Source organism: Phyllopteryx taeniolatus, chromosome 1 (genome assembly GCF_024500385.1).
Source record: "Phyllopteryx taeniolatus isolate TA_2022b chromosome 1, UOR_Ptae_1.2, whole genome shotgun sequence".
Taxonomy (NCBI): Eukaryota; Metazoa; Chordata; class Actinopteri; order Syngnathiformes; family Syngnathidae; genus Phyllopteryx; species Phyllopteryx taeniolatus.
The window spans coordinates 32,905,135-32,927,739 of record NC_084502.1 but is presented as its reverse complement, the minus strand read 5'-3'; the positions used below and the strand labels follow the sequence as shown (position 1 = coordinate 32,927,739).

The 22,605-nt window shown below is 42.7% G+C and overlaps 2 protein-coding genes across 2 annotated transcripts; one reads left to right on the top strand and one right to left on the bottom strand.

The window, feature by feature from the left end:
• Nucleotides 1-602: 602 nt before the first annotated feature.
• si:ch211-210c8.6 (uncharacterized) lies at nucleotides 603-4,489 on the bottom strand. Its single transcript, XM_061789970.1, has 5 exons — nucleotides 4,250-4,489; nucleotides 2,752-2,857; nucleotides 2,369-2,475; nucleotides 1,021-1,193; nucleotides 603-942 (listed from the first exon to the last, which is right to left on the bottom strand). Exons 1-5 carry the CDS (start codon nucleotides 4,404-4,406, stop codon nucleotides 664-666), a joined length of 822 nt encoding a protein of 273 aa, XP_061645954.1. The 5' UTR covers nucleotides 4,407-4,489; the 3' UTR covers nucleotides 603-663.
• bin2a (bridging integrator 2a) lies at nucleotides 2,871-21,552 on the top strand. The gene is made up of 13 exons (XM_061789957.1): nucleotides 2,871-3,069; nucleotides 6,805-6,900; nucleotides 6,977-7,057; nucleotides 7,168-7,222; nucleotides 7,307-7,401; nucleotides 13,739-13,834; nucleotides 14,910-15,017; nucleotides 15,093-15,178; nucleotides 15,260-15,335; nucleotides 15,412-15,494; nucleotides 15,828-16,407; nucleotides 20,371-20,430; nucleotides 20,523-21,552. Exons 2-12 carry the CDS (start codon nucleotides 6,817-6,819, stop codon nucleotides 20,404-20,406), a joined length of 1,380 nt encoding a protein of 459 aa, XP_061645941.1. The 5' UTR covers nucleotides 2,871-3,069; nucleotides 6,805-6,816; the 3' UTR covers nucleotides 20,407-20,430; nucleotides 20,523-21,552.
• The last annotated feature ends 1,053 nt before the right edge of the window (nucleotides 21,553-22,605 follow it).

Here is a 22,605-nt window from a genome sequence, read left to right as displayed (position 1 = left end):
TGAAGTTTGGAGGTGGGAACATGGTGTGAGGCTGTCTCTTGAACCTGTCATTGCAGACAAAGGCTTTTGTACAAAGTATTAAATACCAGTTGGTGTGTTTTAATACTTTTTCCATGTGATTTCACATTACACACCTTAATTTCTGATCGTATTTGTTCTATTTTCTTTGTATGTATGGCTTACTTAGGTTGTTGCCAACATCTGGTGAAATGTTCATGTTCAATAGCACCTTTGGAAATATATGTGAAAAATGGTGATCTGTTAAATACTCATTTCAGCTGCTGTATTTACACACATGTAGATACGTTTATTTAGTTTGGGTGTTGTGATTCAAATCAAATGTTTTTGATATTACTTATTAGCTAAATCTCACAACAGGAACATTCTACAATTAGTCTTTTCAAAACTATTGGGGCCACCCTGAATGGGGGGGTGGGGGGGGGGGAGGAATCTAGAAAAATTATTCAAGGTTTGTCATGCCTTCATGTCCTTTTGTGCATGTCGTGCTTTACTTTGTAGACTTTCCATGAACAATTTAACAGATTTTTCAATAATCTTGACAACGAAGCAGAGATAAGCAGTTGGCAAAAGATGACATTAAGCATGGTAAAAATGTTTTTTAGTAAACTGGTTTGCATAAAAGTGTATCATCATACAGGAAAGTCAAAACTTTGGCCATGGCCACAGTACAGGAGTGTTCTTGAGGTAGTCCTGGAAGCCTGGATCCGACCCCCACTTTTTCAAGGCCTGCCTTTCCAGGATGGGAATGCCGCTGATGTGGCGCAGCAAGAACCAGACAAATAGCGGCGACACGACACTCAGGTACTGAGGACCTTGCATCACTGATGAAGCTGAGAGCCACAGACCCGACCACTGCAGTATCTCTCCAAAATAGTTAGGGTGTCTGCTGTAGGCCCACAGTCCGCTCTGGATGAACTTACCCTGGGGGCAGGGAACACTTAATGTTGTTGAACACAGGGCTGATGCTAGTTCATGACTGCATTTAGGTGGTTTACTTACAACATTATCTGTGTCGCGTTTGAAAATCCATTTCTGCTGGTCGGCGATGGCCTCGGTGGCAAAGCCAACGCCCCACAGTGTCCAGCCAATGTAGTCCCTTGTTCCCAGAGGAGTGTTGCACTTTTCACTATTGAGCATGAGGGTGGGCAGCAGTGTCACAAACACCCACACAGCTGGCAAAAAAATATATATATATATAAAAAAAAAGCATATTTCAAACAATTGTTTTAAAGATTTAACATTAACGAGGACAAAGTGTTTGCCTGCAATATTTCAGTTGATTGTTCACAGCCCCGCTATATTACAGATTTTTACAATAGTTACTTTAATGGGTTGTCCACATTCAAGGACACAAAAATACTGCACTAAGAGCTAAGGAACAATAAAACATGTAAAGGTGATATAAAATTAATTTGATCAATATGAAACAAATTTTACAAATCAAGATCCCCTTTTGATGGTATAATACAACTCAACTATTAATCACACAAGAAAGGAAAATTACTAAACATGGCAGCACGGTGGACAGCTGGTTAGCACACCCCCCCTCACAGTTCTGTGGACCTGGGTTCAAATCCAGCCTCGCCTGTGCAGAGTTTGCATGTTCTGCGTGCGTTTTTTCCGGGTACTCCGGTTTCCCCCCACATCCCAAAATCATGCATGGTAGGTTAATTGCAGACTAAATATCCTGTAGGTGTGAATGTGAGTACAAATAGTTGTTTGTCTATGTGGCCTGCGATTGGCTGGCAACCCAGTTCAGGGCGTACCCCGCCTCTCGCCCAGAGTCAGCTGGGATAGGCTCCAGCATGACCCTAGGATAAGTGGTACGGAAAATGGATGGATGATATAGCTGGGCAATATTCAAATTAGCAAATTCCTATTTTTGTTTATTAGACATGTCCGTAGTTTTCACACTATATGTTATGGTGCTTATTGTGTTGTACATCATGACATTTTTATCAACTGTTCAGGCATCGCTTGAAGTAACATTCTTAACTGTCATACAAATGGAAAAAAACAAATCAAGCACTTGGAAGTGTACGACCTCAGTGGCACGGCATTCCCATGCATTCCGGTTCTAGGTGATATGAAAAAATGTGTGTGTGTGTGTGCTGTTTGACCACTTTTTATAACTCCAGCAAGTCCTGTGTGTTTACATGTGACTCCTTAAATGTCATGAGCCCACAATGCATTGCATATCAATAAGATGGCAGCCCTCATGTCTGCATTGAAATGCCTCTGCCCCATTTCAGATCGTCTAAAAAAAATTAAAAAAAAAAGTAGGTGTATAATGTTTGAGGTTATATTTGTAAAACCCAATGGAGGCCACCCAAGCGGCGTAAAATACCTTGAATAGTCCAATACACAAAGAACGTCCCTGGGCTGTCTCGGACATTGTTAAACCTTCGATCCTGGCCGTCCTTCAAGATCCGCATGAAGAGGAACGTACCCAGCCTGCGGGAAAAAGCGTTGTTAACTACCAGTCGCATTAACCCAGGCATTATTCATTAACCCGACTTTAGGGTTTCTCCGCTGCCCTCAGCGGCCTTGCTGAAACTCCAATTTCCTCGTGTTGGGAGTAATAGTGAGGTGTCAGTGATTAAAACCACCAACCTGCCACCCCCTCAGAAGAACAAAATGGATGGATGATTGTTGCATCAGCACATTGTCCTAAATTCATTATGGCCCCCCCAGGTGAAAAACTGACCCTCCGTGACCAAGGGATCATACCTGAGCCCCCACGCCGTCACCAGCCCAGTCTGAACATTCTGACGAAGGAAGGCGGCCCCTCCCCACAGACGACTCAGGTGGGCAAGCAGTATAAATGTGCCAGATCCTGAAAAAGACAAAGCCAGAGAGGCGCACATTGGATGGCTCATTGCCAAGTAAGGCGTGTTTTCATAAATCTTTTACCCAGGATACGGTGCGTAATTGGTTCCAAGGTTCAAGGGTGAATTGGCCCAGAAGGACAGTGGAGAAGCAGCAAGGGACAGACGGGAACGGGTGACACTGACGTGTCAAGGGGAAATCGGACAACCACATTGAAAGGTAAGCCAAGTGATTGATTCGTAACAATGGACTAAAGCAGCGGTTCTCAACTTACCCCGGGACCCTCATTTTCCTATTGTCACTAAGTCACAATACATATTTTTTGAAATTCAGAACAATAGCCTCTGAAAACATGTATATCATATATTTGTAAACATGCTTACTCCTCATGTTCAAAGTGCCTTTCAAATATGCTCAAATTAAATATCCAAATTGTACAAAAATATGGCCACAAGTTTTTCCACTTGATCTTGGCATTGATCTTTTCTTTTTCGGAAACTCCCTTACCCGATGCTCTTGTGAGGGAACTCGTCATGGTACAGAGATGTTACACCACAAGTAATGACGCTCCTGACACTTACCTGTGCAAAATAAAAGTTTAACTTGCGATGCACTTCATGCGAAGTTCCGCTCTTATGGCGGCAACGTAACTTAACCAAATTTGTATGTCAGTATTAGAATGTGCATTCATCTATCAGAAACTTACACTTCGCAGTCGTGAAGTTATAATCACAGTAAATATTTGTATGAACATTTCACTCCGATAAAAAACTGAGTACGGCGGTAACTGAGTGTGCCTCTTTTTCTGTGCCGCGTGAGCACGTATTCAAACTAATTCATTATGCGGCGTTCGTAACCTCGAACTGCCGTAAACAGAGGCCATCCTGTCTTTTTTTTTTTACTATCTGTCCTAGGTCCCGAATTACCGAATGAGAATAGCTAAAGAGATTAGACAAACCTGTATCTTTTTTATGCATTCACATTTTCCCGAAATTAATTAAAAAGAGCAAAGAAAATGGTTTCTTCGTTGCTGAAGTTGTGCAAAAAAAACATGATTTAAAAAAAAAACTATTTTCGACAATTTGTCCACTCACACAAATTGTCTTATTATTATTTTTATTATTATTAGAATTTTAAAATATATTTTTTTCATAGTCGTTTAAGTGACAAGCCATTGAACAAGTTGTTTCACAACAGCTTGTGTAATGCGGTTAGCAGGCAGATTTGCAACAATGTTTACAGAATCCAGAAACAAACAGATATCGCATTAAGATCGCCCTTTAATAAATGAATCGAGTCCATCTGAAAACGGCTCATTCTATATAACAAGTTTGTGCATGGACCGAGAAAAAGAAAAAGTGGACCTACGTTTGTTTGTTTGTTTGTTTGTTTGTTTTACCTGCCAAGTCGTAGAACTTTTCGGTTTTGAACACAGCCGCCAGCACCCAGCCTGTCCACTGGATGCCGAGGTCGGCGACGGCACATTTGGCTACCGTGCTCCCCATGATCAGGTCACCCAGGTCGGCCACCAGCTCGAGAGCTGGAGACTTTGTCATGTCACGAGACCACTCCTCCTCAGAAAAAAAAAGAAAAGAACCATAAATGTTACCGTCATAAATTCACAGCCGCCATGTTGCGATGGGGCGCGGCTTGAATGCAAGGGCTTGTGGGTAATGTAGTCATTTGAGCCGCATGAGGCGATGTTTTAGGCAAAAAGTCAGCTGAGATAGGCGCCAGCACGCCCGCGACCCTATTGAGAATAATAGCAACGGAAAATGGATGGATGGGAGTCACTTTTGGCAACAACAACAAAAATGACTGTATGCCATGGTGATGATACTGAACACTTCTAACAGCATATCGTTTTAAATAATATTGTTTATAAAAAATGTTTACAAACAAAAAACTTTACGTCCATGTGCAATTTTCACTGCTTTAAGTGATTCTCACCTGGTGGGTCAGGACCCAAAACTGGATCGCAGACAGCTATTGTAGTCCTATTGTGATTTTTTTCGGTACAGTAGAGAGGAGAACTAAGTTCCCGCATGGAACATAGGAGGAAAATGGCAAGAAATGTTACTTGCTTGTTCTCTAGTCACTAGTTTACTCTGCAAACGAATACAATGCAGCTCAGCCTTTGGCTGGTGAACGTCAATATGCCTCTGGTGATTCAGCAAAGTCATTTGAAACAGAATTTTAGAATATAATATATTGTACATATGTTTTCAGAGGCTATTTGTAGGCAAAAGCAATTCTTTATTGTTGGTAACTTCTCTGAAAGGGGGTTGCAACTTTGCAACAATAGGAAAATGCGGGTCTGAGGGTGACAGCAGTTGCTGCTCTATGTACTAAAGATCTTGTCGCGCCATGTACTCATGCTGCCAAAAAAAATAAATACCCCTACCCTAATCCATCCATCCATCCATTTCTGAGCCACTTATCCTCACAAGGGTCGCGGCAGTGCTGGAGCCTATCCCAGCTATCATCGGGCAGGAGGCGGGGTACACCCTGAACTGGTTGCCAGCCAATCGCAGGGCACATACAAACAAACAACCATTTGCACTCACATTCACACCTAATGGCAATTTAGAGTCTTCAATTAACCTACCATGCATGTTTTTGGGATGTGGGAGGAAACCGCAGTGCCTGGAGAAAACCCACGCAGAGAACATGCAAACACAGGCGGGGCCGGGGATTGAACACCGGTCCTCAGAACTGTGAGGCAGACGCTCTAACCAGTCGCCCGCCGAAACTGAATCAAAAAAATCTTTTTTCTCTATAGTTGCAATGCATCATGGGATGTGTGAATTCTTGCACACTACTTTTCAAGATGCATTGTGGGATACATTTAGGGCACTTTCTTTCTTTCCTTTTTGAAAACTGAACTATGCAGGATTTCCACATAGTCTCTTTACAATTCAAAACATTGTTTTTTCATTATAAACCCAGCAACACAGTAGATACTTCGCAGTTCTGAGGGTAGGTGCTCAAATCTCGGCTCCGGCCTTCTGTGTGGAGTTTGCATGTTCCCCCTTTCCTTTTGTAATTTTTTTTGGCTTCCATGTTCCAAAAACATGAATGGTAGGGTCGTTGAAGGCTCTAAATCTAGGGTGTCAAACTCATTCTTGTCGCGGGCCAAATTTTAGTTATGGTTTCCGTTAGAGGGCCATAAGGACTGTGAACCCATATACTGTAAGTGTATAGTTGCCTCATCATTAATACATAAAAACAACAAATTGAGGGCTAACTAATTTTGAAATCTGAAGTCAATGAAAATAGTTTGGTTAACTATTGTTCAGCTTGTTTTAAAAAGGGAACTCGTAAGGAAAAATAATGCTTGAAATATCTCAATGTTGAAGAAAAAGTGAAGACAATTTTCAATTATCGTACAGAGCATGAATCATGAAGTAGACACAATTTTCTCTAGCTGGCCACATAAAAGGATGTGGCCGGCTCATGATGATGATGATGATTTAGCATGCATCTATCCGTTTTCTAAACCTTGTACACATTGGGGTAATGGAGCCTAGAGCAGCTGACTTTGGGAATCAGGCAGAAATGATACACTGTCGACGGGTCACAAGCGCACATATAGACCAACAACCATTCGCACACGCACTTATGGACAATTTACCATCTTCAATGAACTGAATGATGAAGTTGATTGATGGAACATATATGTTTTTGGAATGTGGGGGGAAGCTAATGCACCATGCAAGGACGGGGGCAACATGCCAACTCCACACAGAGAGATTCCAATTGAGATTTGAACCCGCATCTCCTCCCTGTAAGAGAGAAATGTTAACCACCACGCTACTGTGCCAGCCTATTATTGTAATTCTAACCTTTCCAAATTAGATTTAAGTGCCAGACATACAGCCTCATGTATAAGTAAAATAAATGACTATTATTATTATTATTATAATTATATTATTATTATTATATCCTACTCAGACAAGACGAACAATGGCTGCTCAAACAAGCCCGAAAGGCAGCACCGGAGACTTTGCCAAAAAAGTACAAAGACAGCTGAGCAGAGGCAAAGAAAAGGTACGCATCGCATATGACAACATTAAAACATGATAAATATTGCTTGCTGTTTTTTTGTAATTTTTTTTTCTTGCAGGTACTGCAGAAGTTTGGGAAGTCAGAAGAGACCAGGGATGATCAATTTGAACATTATGTACAACTGTTCTCTGATCAACAGGTAATGATTGGTCATCCTGTGAATTGATGGATTAATTTTGGATGTAAAACAAGCGAGGGAGGACACACTATTTGACATTTATTCTTACTTCTTGTGTACTCTGTTGGCAGACTGATAGCAACAAAATATACAAAGACCTAAGGAACTACGTAGAAGCAGTCAGAGGTGAGTCCATTTGTGTCTTATTGAAGCAGTACGGCAGATTTTGCTTGTGTGTGTGTCTCACTGTGCCACATCTTCTCCCTCCAGATATGCGAGAAGCCTCAAGACGTCTTTCGCAGTCTTTGTTCGATGTTTACGAAAGCGACTGGGTGGGACAAGAAGACATCGGAGCCATAGTTGAGGTCATACCTGAAATTCGCCTTGCTCAACTGTTAGCACATTAGCTCGAGTGTTCGTGCTGGCTGTAACATGTTTTGCTTTTGAGGTGATACTGTAGGGTTGAAGTCACACAAACTTGCTCTTCTCATTCCACATTCCACATTGTATCCAGCAGGCCAATCAATGTCCATCATGCCCTTACCTTAATGTTCTAATGTGCTGACATCACTCAATACATCATGTCCACCACTGTTAGCAGTGAGCAAAGAAATAAAGCTCTTGGGAAAATTTACCCACAGTGCAGAAAATAGAAAAGTGTGATTACATACATTTTTCTTTTCAGTTTATTCTGTGGGCAACAATGTTTAGCGCGTCTACTTCACAGTTGGGAGGTTCGGAGTTTGGATCTCGGTGTGATCTTGTGGGTTTTCTCTGGGTACCACATTCCAAAAACATCCATCTTAGGTTAATTGAAAGCTCTAAATTGGCCATTGGTGAGAATATGAGTGTGACTGGTTGTTTGTCTATATGTGGCCTTTGATTGAGTGGCAACCAGTCCAGGTTCTATCCCGCTCAAAGTTAGTGGGGATAGGCGCCAGCTAACCTGCAATCCTAATGAGGTCACAATATAAAAAATGGATGGTTGGATGGATGGATGGATGAACGGATGGATGGCTGGATGGATGAATGGATGGACAGCTGGACGGACAGACAGATGGATGGATTATTTGCAAAAACAAAGGCCTGCTCTCAAACAAATACCTCACCCTAAATAGTTACAGTTTATGAAAATATAGTAGACTGTCGTGTGTGTGTGTGTGTGTGTGTGTTCCGGGTTTTGTCTTCCCCCCTGTTTCACACACACCTGCTCCTGTGAGCATCTTCACCACCTGTGCCTCGTTCACCCTAATTACCCCTTGTATTTAACCTCATGTCTCATTCCCTCTCGTTGCCAGTTCGTTGTACCTTGTCGTCGCGTTCCAGCATTCCTTGTTTCCACGTCACAGACTCACAGTAAGACTTGACCCTGTTCCGATTATCGACCCTGTGTACCGACCTATGCCCGTCTATTAAACCGCTCTTTTTGGAAACTGTCCATTTGTTTTGGAGTCGTGCATTTTTGGGTCCTATCCTCTGTTCCGTTCATGACAGAACGAACTGGCCATAACATGGACCCAGCAGACTCAGACCGGGTGCGCAAAGCCCTTCAAGCGCAGGGTCAACGCCTCACAAAGCAGGATGAGCAGATTGCTGCCCTCCACCTTCATCTAGAGGGACTGTCAAGGCATCAGGACAATATGATGAGACAGGTGGCCTCGCAGTTTGAACTTCTTATGAAATTTTTTCAAGAGAAGGAACCAGTTGGCACCACACCCAATACCGCCACGGTATTTCCATGTGAAGTAGTCACCATGCAGCCACCTGCCACCTCCGCTGCTGTCTGCCCACAGCTCTCTCGACCGGAGAGGTTCTCTGGAAATTCTGGGAACATTAAGCCGTTCATCACGCAGTGCGAACTCCACTTTGAGCTGCAGGCAGCTGCCTTCCCCACTGAGCGGGCAAAAATCGCATTCGTCATTTCCCACCTGACTGGTCGTGCGAAGCCGTGGGCTACTGCTGAATGGAGCCGCAATTCCGCCGCGTGTCATTCATGGGCTTTTTTCGTAAAGACTATGGAGCAAATTTTTCAATTTTCCACTCCTGATCGTGAGGCAGCTCGCTCCCTTGTCACCTTACAACAAGGCAAGCGCAGGGTGTCAGATTACGCGATTGAGTTTCGCATTCTAGCAGCTGAGAGTCATTGGAATAATCGGGCGCTACTCGATGCCTTTTTTCAAGGACTATCCCCCGCCGTCAAGGATCATTTAGTCCCGCTAGACCTGCCAACCGACTTGGACACTCTCATTGCTCTCGCCGTAAAAATCGACAAGGCTTTTGGATCGCGAGCTAGATGGAGATCGGCAGAGGGCTGCGTCAATGCGCACTTGGAGGACGAGCCTCGGTGACCAGCCAAACCAAGGCAGATCCCCTGGTTTCGGTCTCAACCCACTGGCTAGCGTCCCCACGGATGAACCCATGCAACTGGGCAGGTTCCGTCTCTCCCCTGAGGAACGTCAACGCCGGCTGAGGGAAGGGCGGTGCTTCTACTCCGGTCAGTTGGGTCATTCCGTGAGCAACTGTCACGTCGAAGGTGCCGGTAGCCAGGGCACGGGAGAGGTGAGTCTGAATTTCATTAAGGAAGACCCTACACGGGTTCTTCCTAAAGTGACACTATGCTCTCCTGATCAAGAAATTCATACACCTGTATTAATTGACTCTGGTTCTGATGCAAACTTACTCAACTCCATCCTTGTTAGACGTATGCACCTTAGAACCTTTGGAATAAAACGCCACCGCAACACCTATGCTGCAGACGGCAGTTTTATGGGCAAGATCACTCACCGCACCCAAACACTCACATTGACATTCCCTGATTCTCACTCGGAACGCATTAGTTTTCATGTTTTTGACGCCATGAATCATGACCTTATCTTGGGGAACCCATGGTTGAAATTACATAACCCCCACATTGACTGGTCCTCTGGGCAGGTTATGTCATGGGGCAGCAATTGCGCACGGAACTGTTTCAAGCCGCCATGTGATGTTCAGGGTCATGTTTCTAAGGACAATCCACAGACCCCATCTGGGGAGCCTGATTTATCTCAAGTGCCCACCTGTTATCAGGATATTAAAGACGTTTTTTCCAAGTCCAAGGCCAAATCCCTTCCACCCCACAGACCTTATGACTGTGCTGTTGACTTGCTGCCTGGAACCACACCCCCACGAGGGAGGTTGTTCTCTCTTTCAGGGCCGGAACACAAGGCCATGAAGGAGTATGTGGAAGAATCACTGGCAGCCGGGATCATTCGCCCATCTTCATCCCCTGCGGGAGCAGGATTTTTCTTTTTGGACAAAAAAGACAAGACCCTGCGACCCTGTATCGATTACCGGGGTCTCAACGAGATCACGGTAAAAAACAGGTACCCTCTTCCTCTCATCTCCACCGCCTTTGAGTTCCTGGAGGGAGCCAAGATTTTCACCAAACTGGACTTAAGAAATGCATATCATCTAGTCAGGATAAGGGAGGGGGATGAATGGAAAACAGCATTCAACACACCAACGGGACATTATGAATATTTGGTAATGCCTTTTTGGCTTACTAACGCTCCAACTGTTTTCCAGAACCTTGTCAACGATGTCCTGCGTGACATGTTGAATGTTTGTTTTTGTTTATTTAGATGACATTTTGATATTCTCCCCGGATGAGGAGGCTCACATTATTCATGTCCGCTCTGTTTTGCAGCAGTTACTGCAGAATCAACTCTATGTCAAGGCTGAGAAATGTGAGTTCCACAAGGCGTCCGTTTCTTTTCTGGGTTTCGTCCTGGCTCAAGGTGAAGTCAAGATGGACCCTTGCAAGGTCGATGCAGTTATTAATTGGCCTACTCCCACGTCACGCAAAGATGTACAAAGGTTCTTAGGTTTCGCAAACTTCTACAGAAAATTCATCAGAAATTTCAGTTCTATAGCCTCTCCTTTGCATGATCTTACCTCGCCACACAAACCTTTTGTATGGAACCCGCTTTGTCAGGCAGCTTTTCAAAAACTTAAGTCGAGCTTTACCTCCGCTCCCATCCTTACTTTGCCAGATCTCAAACAGCAGTTTGTGGTAGAAGTTGATGCGTCTGATGCCGGAATAGGACCAGTGCTCTCCCAGAAATCTCTCAAGGATGATTAATTACATCCTTGTGCTTTTCTCTCCAAAAAATTTACCCCAGCTGAGAAAAATTATGACATTGGTGACCGTGAACTGTTGGCAGTCAAGGTGGCTTTGATGGAGTGGAGGCACTGGCTAGAGGGGGCACAGACTCCGTTTTTAGTATGGAGAGATCACAAGAACCTTGAATATATTAAAACTGCTAAAAGATTAAATGCGAGGCAGGCTAGATGGGCTCTGTTCTTCACTAGATTTAATTTTACGTTATCCTACCGACCTGGTTCTAAAAATGGTAAGCCAGATGCTTTGTCACGCATTTTCTCCGAAGAGAATTCTTTGTCCGACCCTAAGACTATTTTGCCTAAATCATGTTTCATTTCCGCTTTTGTTTGGGACATTGAAACTGCGGTTAAAGGGGCTCTGAAAGACACTCCTAGCCCTGAAGATTGCCCTGAGAACAGGCTTTATGTGGTTCCGACCTTAAGGGGAAAAGTCATCCACTGGGCTCACACGAACCGAACTGTATGTCACCCTGGCATTGCCAAGACGCAATCAGTGGTCGAACAGCGCTTTTGGTGGCCTAATGTTAGGAGGGATGTTATCGATTACGTCAATGCTTGCCAGGTATCTGCTGCTAACAAGCCCTCTCATCAACGTCCTTCTGGGGAGTTGCGACCCCTGCCAATACCACAACGTCCTTGGTCAGACATTTCCGTAGACTTTGTGACAGGATTACCGGCCTCTAAAGGCAATACCACCATTCTTACAGTTGTTGACAGGTTCTCTAAGATGGCACACTCATTGCACTTCCAAAACTCCCCTCAGCTAAAGACACTGCCGAGCTAATGATTAATCAGGTTTTTAAGTTCCATGGTTTCCCCAAGAATGTGGTGTCTGATAGGGGTCCCCAATTCATTTCGCAACTTTGGAAGGAGTTTTGCAATCTCATAGGTGCTACCGTCAGTCTGTCATCTGGGTTTCATCCTGAAACCAACGGCCAAACCGAGAGGCTGAACCAGGACCTGGAGACGGCGCTCCGATGTCTCGCTTCACACGATCCTGGTCTCAGAAACTGGTTTGGGTAGAATTCTCCCACAATTCCCTCCCCTCTGCATCCACTGGTCTATCGCTTTTTCACGTTGTGCATGGTTACCAACCATCTCTGTTTCATGCCATAGCCCCAGAATCCACAGTTCCAGCGGCATTAACCTTGGTGAGACGCTGCAGGAGGACCTGGGAGCGAGCCCGCCAGATGCTGCTGCGCCAGGGACGGTCCTACAAAGCCGCTGCTGACCGTCGGAGGACACTGGCCCCGAACTACAAAGTGGGTCAGCGAGTTTGGCTCTCGACCAAACATATTCCACTCCGGGTGGAGTCCAAGAAGCTCGCTCCCAGGTTCGTTGGGCCCTTCCCCATCACAAAAATCATCAACCCTGTCACCGTGAAGCTGAGGCTCCCAAGGTCGATGCGGGTCCACCCTACTTTTCACGTCAGCCTACTCAAGCTAGCCCGGGAGTCCCCTCTGGTCCCGCCTTCCAGGCCCCCTCCTCCCCCCCGGTTTGTGGATGGGGGCCCTGTCTTCTCTATGAAGCGGCTGTTGTCATCTCGTCGGAGGGGCAGGGGGTTTCAATATCTGGTGGACTGGGAGGCCTATGAGCCTGAGGAACGTTCATGGGTACCGTCTGCGTTTATCATGGATGATTTGCTCATTCGGGACTTCCACGTTGCGCATCCAGGGGCCCCAGGGCCGTCTGGGGCCGGCCGTTAAGTGGGGGGTTGGGGGGGGGGGTACTGTCATATGTGTGTGTGTGTTCCGGGTTTTGTTTTCCCCCCCCCGTTTCACACACACACCTGCTCCTGTGAGCATCTTCACCACCTGTGGCTCGTCCACCCTTATTACCCCTTGTATTTAACCTCGTGTCTCATTCCCTCTCGTTGCCAGTTCGTTGTACCTTGTCGTCGCGTTCCAGCATTCCTTGTTTCCACGTCACAGACTCACAGTAAGACTTGACCCTGTTCCGATTATCGACCTTGCCTCTTTGCCTCATGTTTTTTGATACTGTTGCCTTTCTTGGATTGCCTGCCTGTGTACTGACCTATGCCCGTCTATTAAACCTCTCTTTTTGGAAATTGTCCATTTGTTTTGGAGTTGTGCATTTTTGGGTCCTATCCTCTGTTCCGTTCATGACAGTAGATGTTTTTTTTTCTTTTTGCACAAGCCCAGACTTCTCCACTTAACATACTGTGTGTGTGTGTGTGTGTGTGTGTGTATATATATATATATATATATATATATATATATATATATATATATATATATATATATATATATATATATATATAGAACTTGCGTCATCTGTGGCATTGTGCTGTGTGATAAAATTCACATTTCAGAGTGGCCTTTAATTGTGGCCAGCCTAAGACACACCTGTGCAACAATCATGCTGTCTAATCAGCATCTTGATATGCCACACCTGTGAGGTGGGACGGATTTTCTCTAAAGGAGAAATGCTCACTAACACAGATTTGTGAACAATATTTGAGGGAAATGGCCTATATATATATAAATATATATATATATAAAAATCATATTTCTCTTTAAGGGGGAGGACCTCCTCTGGAATGACTACGAGGTGAAGCTGTTGGACCAAGCTGTTCGCACCATGGAGTCCTATGCGGGCCAGTTCCACGATGTCAGGGTAGGTTGACTCAAGCCACTCAATATTATACAAAACCTGCAAAATATAATGAGCTCCAATACAAAAGCTTCAACATACATTTTGATGTCACCTTTAGAGAGATATTCAGTTCACTGTACACCGACAGTCACAAGATTACTTTATGATCCCCCTATAATCACATTTATTTTCCAATTAAATTTTATGAACAACATTACACAAAAGATACAACAAAACAAAGAAGAAAACAAAAGGGAACAAAACAAATCACATTCCACTACTAATACTAATATTTTATTCTCCTAAAAAAAAAATCCCATAAAGTGACTAATGTATTTTTTAATATTTAATATTTATTCCTGTAAATACGATTAATGTAATATTACAAATTTATTGTATTGTTATTCCAGCTTTAGTCCTTTAACTACAGTCCCCTCCAAAAATATTGGAACGGCAAAGTCAATTCCTTTGTTTTTTGTTGTATACTGAAGACATTAAACAAAAGTTTAGAATTCCAGCTTTCATTTCACTGTATTTACATCCAGATGTGTTAAACAACTCAAGACAGAGCACATTTTAAGTGAGCTCATTTTAAGTGAGCAAATGTATTGGAACAGACATGATTAAATTAACTTGAAGTGAATAACATTTCATATTTTGTGGCATAACCCTAACTTGCAATAACTGCCTCAAGCCTGCGACCCATTGACTTTGCCAGACTGTTGCATTCTTCATTTGAAATGCTTTCCCAGTCCTTTACTGCAGCCTATTTCAGTTGTTTCTCCCTTCAGTCTCCTCTTCAGGAGGTAAAATGCATGCTCTATTGGGTTAAGGTCCAGTGATTGACTTGGCCAGTCAAAGACCTTCCACTTTTCCCCCTGAATGAAGCCCTTTGTTGTGTTGGCAGTGTGTTTTGGGTCATCTTCCGTATACAACAAAATCAAAGCAATTGACCTTGCTGTTACCTTGCTTTTGGAGGGGACTCTAAGTCTTTTTTTCATGTATTGACACACACAGACATTATCATACATGTTAAATTGTGCAGGTTTAACTAATGAAGTGGCCAGTGGGTGGTTAGTTACATGTTGCTTTTTAGGAGAAAGTGGCCAAGAGGGGGAGGAAACTGGTGGACTATGACTCGACCCGTCACCACCTGGAGGGTCTGCAGATGGCCAAGAAGAGAGATGACATCAAAATTAGCAAGGTCATCATTAAATACTCAACATTTAAGTTGTACAAGCTTCTAAAAAACAAAACAAACCACTTTTCACAATTCCAGGCAGAAGAAGAGATGAATGGTGCCAAATGTGTCTATGAAGGAATCAATAATGAGCTGAAAGAGGAACTCCCTGTCCTGCATGAAAGGTCTTTTTATTTATTTTCATATTCATCTCACCATACCAGTCTTTTTTGGCACTTCATGTTAATTTCCTTTTTCTATCGTAGCCGCATTGGATGCTACGTGACCGTCTTCTCTGCGATATCAAGTTTACGGGACATCTTCTATAAGGAAATGAGAACGGTACGCTTTGTTATCACAGACAAACGATATCAAAAAAAGAAAACATTATTTTGAAACCAAACATCCTCTCTTGTAGCTCAATGTGGATCTGCACAATGTGGTGAAGGAACTGCAGGCCCAGCATCCAGACAAAGTGTTTTCTGTCAAGGGAATGCAAAGGTTTGCGCTTTTGAGATTTGTGTGGCATATGCAAGAAAATATCACACGTCAGATGGCTGCAATTACTAGCTTTGATTGTAAAGTTTGAGGAACCAACCAATACAATATTGGACATTACTCCGACAACCATTCACAATCACATCCACACTGCTCACATGGTAGTCAGGTGAGTGAACCACTTCACTGTCCAATTAAATGCCCTGTCATCTAAAATACATATAAGAAAGAATTAAATACAAACAACAGAATAAATTGTTGTCTTGCACTGTCCCCAAGGCAGAGTTAGCAACTTCCATAGCTGCATTTTGACTGATATCTTGTTCTTTGTTCCAGGTATGGATCCCTGAGGAGACGAACCCTGATTTCCCCCAAGGCTTGGAAGGCCAGCTTCTCTGAGTTCCACAGGAGCTACAGCCCAAAAAGTGGCCAAAGATTTAGTTTCAGGTCCCCGGACAAACCTCGCCACAGCACTCTGTCCAGAGAGAGCAGCGCCGTCGCAGTCTCCCCGCTGTCGCCTCCTCCGGAGAACGCCACTTTTGAGTCGAGGGGGTCGAGCCGCATCGAGATGCACGATCTTTGTGTGCAAGAGGATGCTGTGGAAGCTGAGAGCAAGCCCGTGTCAGAAAAAGAAGTCACCAATCCGGGGGATGAGAGGAAGGGTTTGAAGGTAGAAGAGGAGTCTGAAGCAAAGAGTCCAGCACATCCAGAAGAGAAACAAGTAGACACTCCACCGAGCGAGAGCAGCTGTGAGCTGAACAATTCGTGCGACTCCGAGAGTTTGGAGCTCCAGCTGACCGCAGGAGACGACGGTCCACTGCACATCGACGGCATGGGCCACAGCCACGACGCTCCCAAGGCCAATGGAATGGAGAACAGGGACGTTTCAGGGTTCAACTCTGAGGAGATGGACAAGGTTTGACTTTTGCTTCACACACTTTCAAGGCCATACAAGCTGTGTTCCAAATAAGAAACTGTTCCCTTGGGCTGCACTTAAGGCCCAAGACTGTCCCAATTTACAGGCTCCATCAAATGTAGCCTTCTTTTTAGATTTTGGGGGAGGATACATTGCTTTTCACTTTTAAAAACGTTTAAAATTTCCATCAAAATACAGTAGTGCCTCGAGATACGAGTGACCCGACTTGACCCCAGGCCCCGAGTGGCTAATCTGGAGCAATGGAAGAATTCCCGGTGGGCCGGGCTGCTTTATGGGCTGCTGGGCCGCTTGTACATTGCAGGAATCAGCGTGCCCGCTCCCCATTCGCCACATTGCCAATGGCACGCTGAAACGGGATGTGGTGAGGTGAATATTTCCCTCATTTTCCACACTGGCGACGGGATAATTTACTGAGTATCAAGTTTTTCCAGCCCGCCCACCGCCCGCCCCTCTCAATCATGGGCCCAGTCCAAGGAGGACTTTTGGCAGAAATGTCCTTATGCAAATCAAATAATCCTACAATTCTCTACGCGCCCGGTGATGCATATGATTGGTAACAGTATAATCACAACAACGCCTCTCAATCTAATGACCCATTATTTACTGTATATATGCCAGTGGCGCCGTGGTGCGAGAGTTAACACTTTAGCACCTTTGCTAAAACTAGAATGGAAGAACAGGTGACTATTGTATGGGTTTATGCACCAACAACTACCTTTCTGCCCCTGAGCCGTGCAAAACGGCCACTTTTTTAGGATTATGATGACGCGGTGAAACAACCCTTTGATTCGGATAAACATTGTCAAATTTAATCTGAATGGTTTGCTCTGCCTTGGGTTTGACACGATCAGGAGAACAGTATTTGTTTTCTTTTAATCGTGTGAAAAAGGAGGATATAATCAAACGCTTTCACGTGGGGGAATTCATCAAAGGTCCTTAAGAAGGAGGATCTTTTAAAACACGAAGATACTGCACACCACTTCTCCATCCATCCGTCCATTTTCAACACCGCTTATCCTGGTTAGGGTCGCAGGGGGCACTGTAGCATATCCCAGCTGACTGCTGGCGAAAGGCGGACTACACCCTGAACTGGTCGCCAGCCAGTCGCAGGGCACACATAGACACAGACAACCATTTGCACTCACATTCACACCGTCACTGAGTGGGAACTGACCCCACGCTACCCACACCAAAGTCAGGCGAGTGCATCACTACACCATCAGTGACCCACACCACTTCTACCCAGGTTTATTTGATTTGATTTGATTTTTCATCTGCACCCATTTCCCCCATAAACGTAAACTCATCCCTGGTTTACATCATGTAATCCCACAATGCACATTGATTGAGCTTTACTGAAAATAATGAAGTAATCGTGACCTAATGTCATTATTATTATATTTATTATATATTATTATAAAATTGCAAGTGGCAAATGTAAAGGTTTATAACTATACAGACATATTGTACTATTACAGACACATAAATAGCAATATCAGTCATTCAACTAAGCAATGGTTCTCAAACTTTTTACAGTAAGTACCACTTTAAAAAATATGTAACATAATGGGTCTGTGTTCAACAAAAATGAGGCAGAGGTTTTATTCCTAAAACTATACCTTTATTAAATATTGTAAGCCACTGCAACATCAGGCACAGTTCAAACATTAACACTGTGCTTGAATATAGGAAATACAAAATGTTAAATGATTACATTTAAATGTATTAAAAAGAAATGTTAAATAAAGTCATACTCCAATGAATGTCTCAAAAGAAACATTTCTTAAACATTAAATGCAAATGTATAGTACTGTACTTAGAAGTTGAATACAACTCAACTGCATTTGAAAAGTAAAAACTAAAACATTTTATTATAATGTTTAACTGTATCATGATTTAAATGTGAATTTTATTAGTATTTAATTCAGGGACTCTTGCGTACGACTCTGAGAATCACAGAGGGGATAAAGTACACAAATATTTCTGGATTAATATGTCAAATTATAGCTATTGACTCACATTTGTGAACAGAAAAAAATAGTTTTAGTGGTTGAATGATATGGTTGGTTAATTTCTGGCTTTTGCCACACCGAGAAGCCCAGTAAAATGGCTCATATTTTGGTGAATTCAGTTTGAAATCACTCATTCCTGTTCAAAATGGTAAAATACGGAGAGCTGACTAAAAATTAAAGAGTCCGCAGTAAAGGACTTCATGTTGCTGGGTGGTCTCTGTGTCGCATACTGTTTAATAATAATAATAATAATGCATTCGACTTCTATTTCAAGGGATCAAAGAAGCTTTACAATTGCATTATTCATTCACTCCACAGTCACACCCTGTTAGTGGTGAGCTACTTGTGTAGCCCCAGCTGCCCTGAGCCAATCTGATGGAAGCGTGGCTGCCATTCTGTGCCTACAGCCCCTTTGACCACCACCAAACATCCAACCACATTCATTCATGGACAATGTGGGTTAGTTAAATGTCTTGCCCAGGGGCACAACGACGACATGCGCTTTGACGGGCATACGAATTGGCAACCCTCTGGTTGCAGAGGGTACACTTACACACCTCTGCACCACGTCGCCCCAAATATATAGATATGACTAATAAATTTGTTAGGCACTGTACATTTGAACTATTATGTTCTGATACTTGTTCAAATAAAAACTGATTGTGATCTTGTAAGCGCATTCAGTTGTAATTTAGAATTTTGATCAAATACAATACGGATATCGATGTTGGAGGGAATGGTAGCCTAAGCCATTTTAGATTGATACACTAATGAGGGTAACATTATAAATCTTCATTGTGGGAAAAAAAGCGAGCTGGTCTGAGGCATAAAACTCCAGGGCTGTAAATGAATCCCATTCCAAAAAAACAATTAACTTTATAGCAGTTACTGAGTCACTTACAGCAGTTGTGAGTCTTCTTCCTTTGCATCTGTATTATACTACCTCCCGGTGGCCAAGTCACACTAGAAGAAGCAGCAATAAATTATCATGACGCACAAGCTGTATAATTCTTTACATTCTATTTATTTCTGTTATTCCTATATGTTTTTATGAAGTACAATTTAGAGAGTGCTATTTCCATTATTAAAGGTGCCGTATTTTACCAAACCAACTTTTTCTAGTATTTGGGACGTAATATTGGCTCAATGGTGCCTCAGTAAACGTGAAATATTAATTATACTCGTCCTAACATTCCTGAGTTCCAGACGTTTTTCTACAGAGAGGCATGAGGATGACTGCTTAGAAAATCTGCCTCACAGTTCTGAGGACCAGGTTCAAATCCTGGCCTCGCCTGTGTGGAGTTTGCATGCTCTATATGTGCCTGTCTGGGTTTTCTACAGCTACTCCGGTTTCCTCCCACATTCCAAAAAGATTTATGGTGAATGATTGTTTGTCTATATGTGCCCTGCAATTGGCCGGCGACCAGTTTGAGGTGTAGCCTGCCTCTCGCTCAGAGTTAGTTCAGATCGGCGCCAGCACGCCCGCGACCCGAGTGAGGATAACCAGTACGGAAAATGGATCCATGAATGGATGTTGGCGAAGCATAGTGGAGTAGAGTGGTGGTTAACACATCTGCCTCACAGTTTTGACATTCAGGGTTCGAATGTTTGCTCCGGCCTTCCTGCGTGAAGTTAAAATGTTATCTGGCTTTTCAGGTACTCCGGCTTGCTCCCACATTTCAAAAGCATGCATGCTTAGGTTTATTGACGACTCAAAATTTTCCACAGTTGGGAATGTGAGTGTATAGTGTAGAATAGTGTGTCTATTTCTCTGTTGGCGGCGTTCTCTCTAAAGGAGAAAATGAAGTAGTATTGGGGATCAGATTTTCAGTAACGGATGCCTTACCCCCCTGGCCCCCAGCTGTTTAAGAGTGCCAGTTTATCAATATTTCTTTTTCGCTCAAAAAACATTTTGTTTTTTTCCTTCTAGGCGGCTTCCGCAGACTCCAAGACCACAGAGGTCTAACAAGTCCACTCTCTGAGCCTCAAGGTTAGTGCTCTTTACAGGAAACAGTCCAGCTTGTTTGCGCCAACTGTGTCCGTGCTTAACTTTTCCTTCTTGTCGTGTGTTGATGTGAGCAGCTGAGAGTGAACAAGACGGAAGCCAACAGCTGCAGGGGAAGGAGGAACAAGATTGCATCTGTCGTTGTTGTACACCCTCCCACATTCTCGACATCTTTTTTTATTTTTGTCCACTTATAGACACACAGCATGGACACAATCATGATATGTCATATTTTAATACTACAGTACTTGTTTTTCACTCTTGAATGCAGATGTTAATCCACAATTCCAAGTAGATTGCTAATTTATTAATTCCTGTGAAATTCACATCTGCCAATCGTCATATATGCAAGGGATTTCAATCGTTGAATTGTTTAAAATTGAAATGAAAAGAATTGAGACAAAATGAAATTAACTGTCACAAGGGCAACACCGTGTACAACCGGTTCAAATCTCATCTTCATACTTCATGGATGGCATTTGTATGTTCTCTCTGTGCTTGCGTGGGTTTTCTCTACGTGCTCTGGCTTCCTCCCACGTTCCAAAATTGTCCATGTGAATGTGAATAGTTGTTTGTCTATATGTGCCCTACATTTATCGGCGTGTACCCCACTTCTTGCTCAAAGTCAGCTCCAGATCACTAAAGAAAATGGATGGAAAGAGTGCAGTACTTGGCGATAGCCAGCATAGATACTGTCTAAAGAAGCACAACATCAAATCACCTATGGGAAGTTCGGTTACTATATATCCCCCAAAAAACTCTGCTATGGCACACCTGTTCTGGGCAACATTATTCTAATGTATGTCAATAATATATTCAAATAAAGATTTTTTTTTTTTTAAAGAACAATTAGTTGTCAATGAATTGTAATTGTTATTTAAGATGAATGCCCACCCCATTATAATTATGTTAACATTTCATCAACATTGTTTTTATAGTAACATATCCGCACATTTGATTGAAAGAAATTATTGTGGCCAAAAAGCTCTAACTCAATTTATGTCTGAATAAAGTTTATTGGGTATTATGTCTAAAATAACCAATTGCACTGCTTGTGGTTCAGTTGGATGATTATGTTTCTGCTTCAAATAAAATATTAAAAAATTATACTGATGTGATGCGGTCCATTCATTTCAATTTCTCACTTATTTATAAGGGTTAGTATCCTTCAGCAGCAGTCCAGTCTAAGATGAATGAGTTTTGCTTCATATGCTGACTTTTTTTTTTAACTGTATTTGTTTCACCTTTATAGAGGTAAGGCAATTGAGAACAGATTCTCATTTGCAATCCCGACCTGGCGGCAGACAGCAGAGTAAAACAAAGCAAAATGTAAGAAAAATTGACCTGATGGTAAATATTCAATACAGGGTGTTCTTGGTTTACAACAGTACAGACATGTAACATTCGCAGTGTAAAAATATGTTGTCACATGGCAAAAAAAGGCTCGCTCAGTTATCGTTGCTTTTCATTTTTGTCTATTTTGTGGCCTAGAAGTGTTTTTCATACAAATATTTACTGTAATTATGACTTTACTACTGTGATTGCGTAAATAAGTGACACACCACATTGTGTTCCAAATTACACACAAATTCTGGTTATGCTGCTGCTGCCGCTGAAACGGGACCTATGCCATAGATTGCTCACTATTTGTATAATTAAAGATTATTAATGATCAAATCATTATTTTATTCTTTTTTATGTTTTGAAGCGGAGGCTTAAGACTCACCTTTTAAATTTGTTTGGCAATACACTGACTTCCAGTGATATACAGTTGTGATGTTAAGTACAAAGTACCAGGCTTAAACCAGGATATGTGGAACATTTCTTAACTTCTACCAATCAATGCCAACACAGTTTTATCATTACGATTCCTCATTTTTGCTGTATTTAATTGTAGCTCACTATTTATGTTTTCATGTAGGGGTTAGCAGATTTTTTTTTTTTTTATATATAGCTAGGCAAGGCAAGGCAGCTTTATTTATAGCACATTTGTTACAAAAGGCAACTCAATGTGCCTCGCATAATTAAAAGTACCACATATAAAATAATTTAAAAATAGAGGGCAATTTCTTTAAAGCAAATTACATAAATAAAAGACAGCTTACTAAAATTACTAAAAGAATGAACAGTGCAAGTAAAAAAAAATACTAAATGATTTGA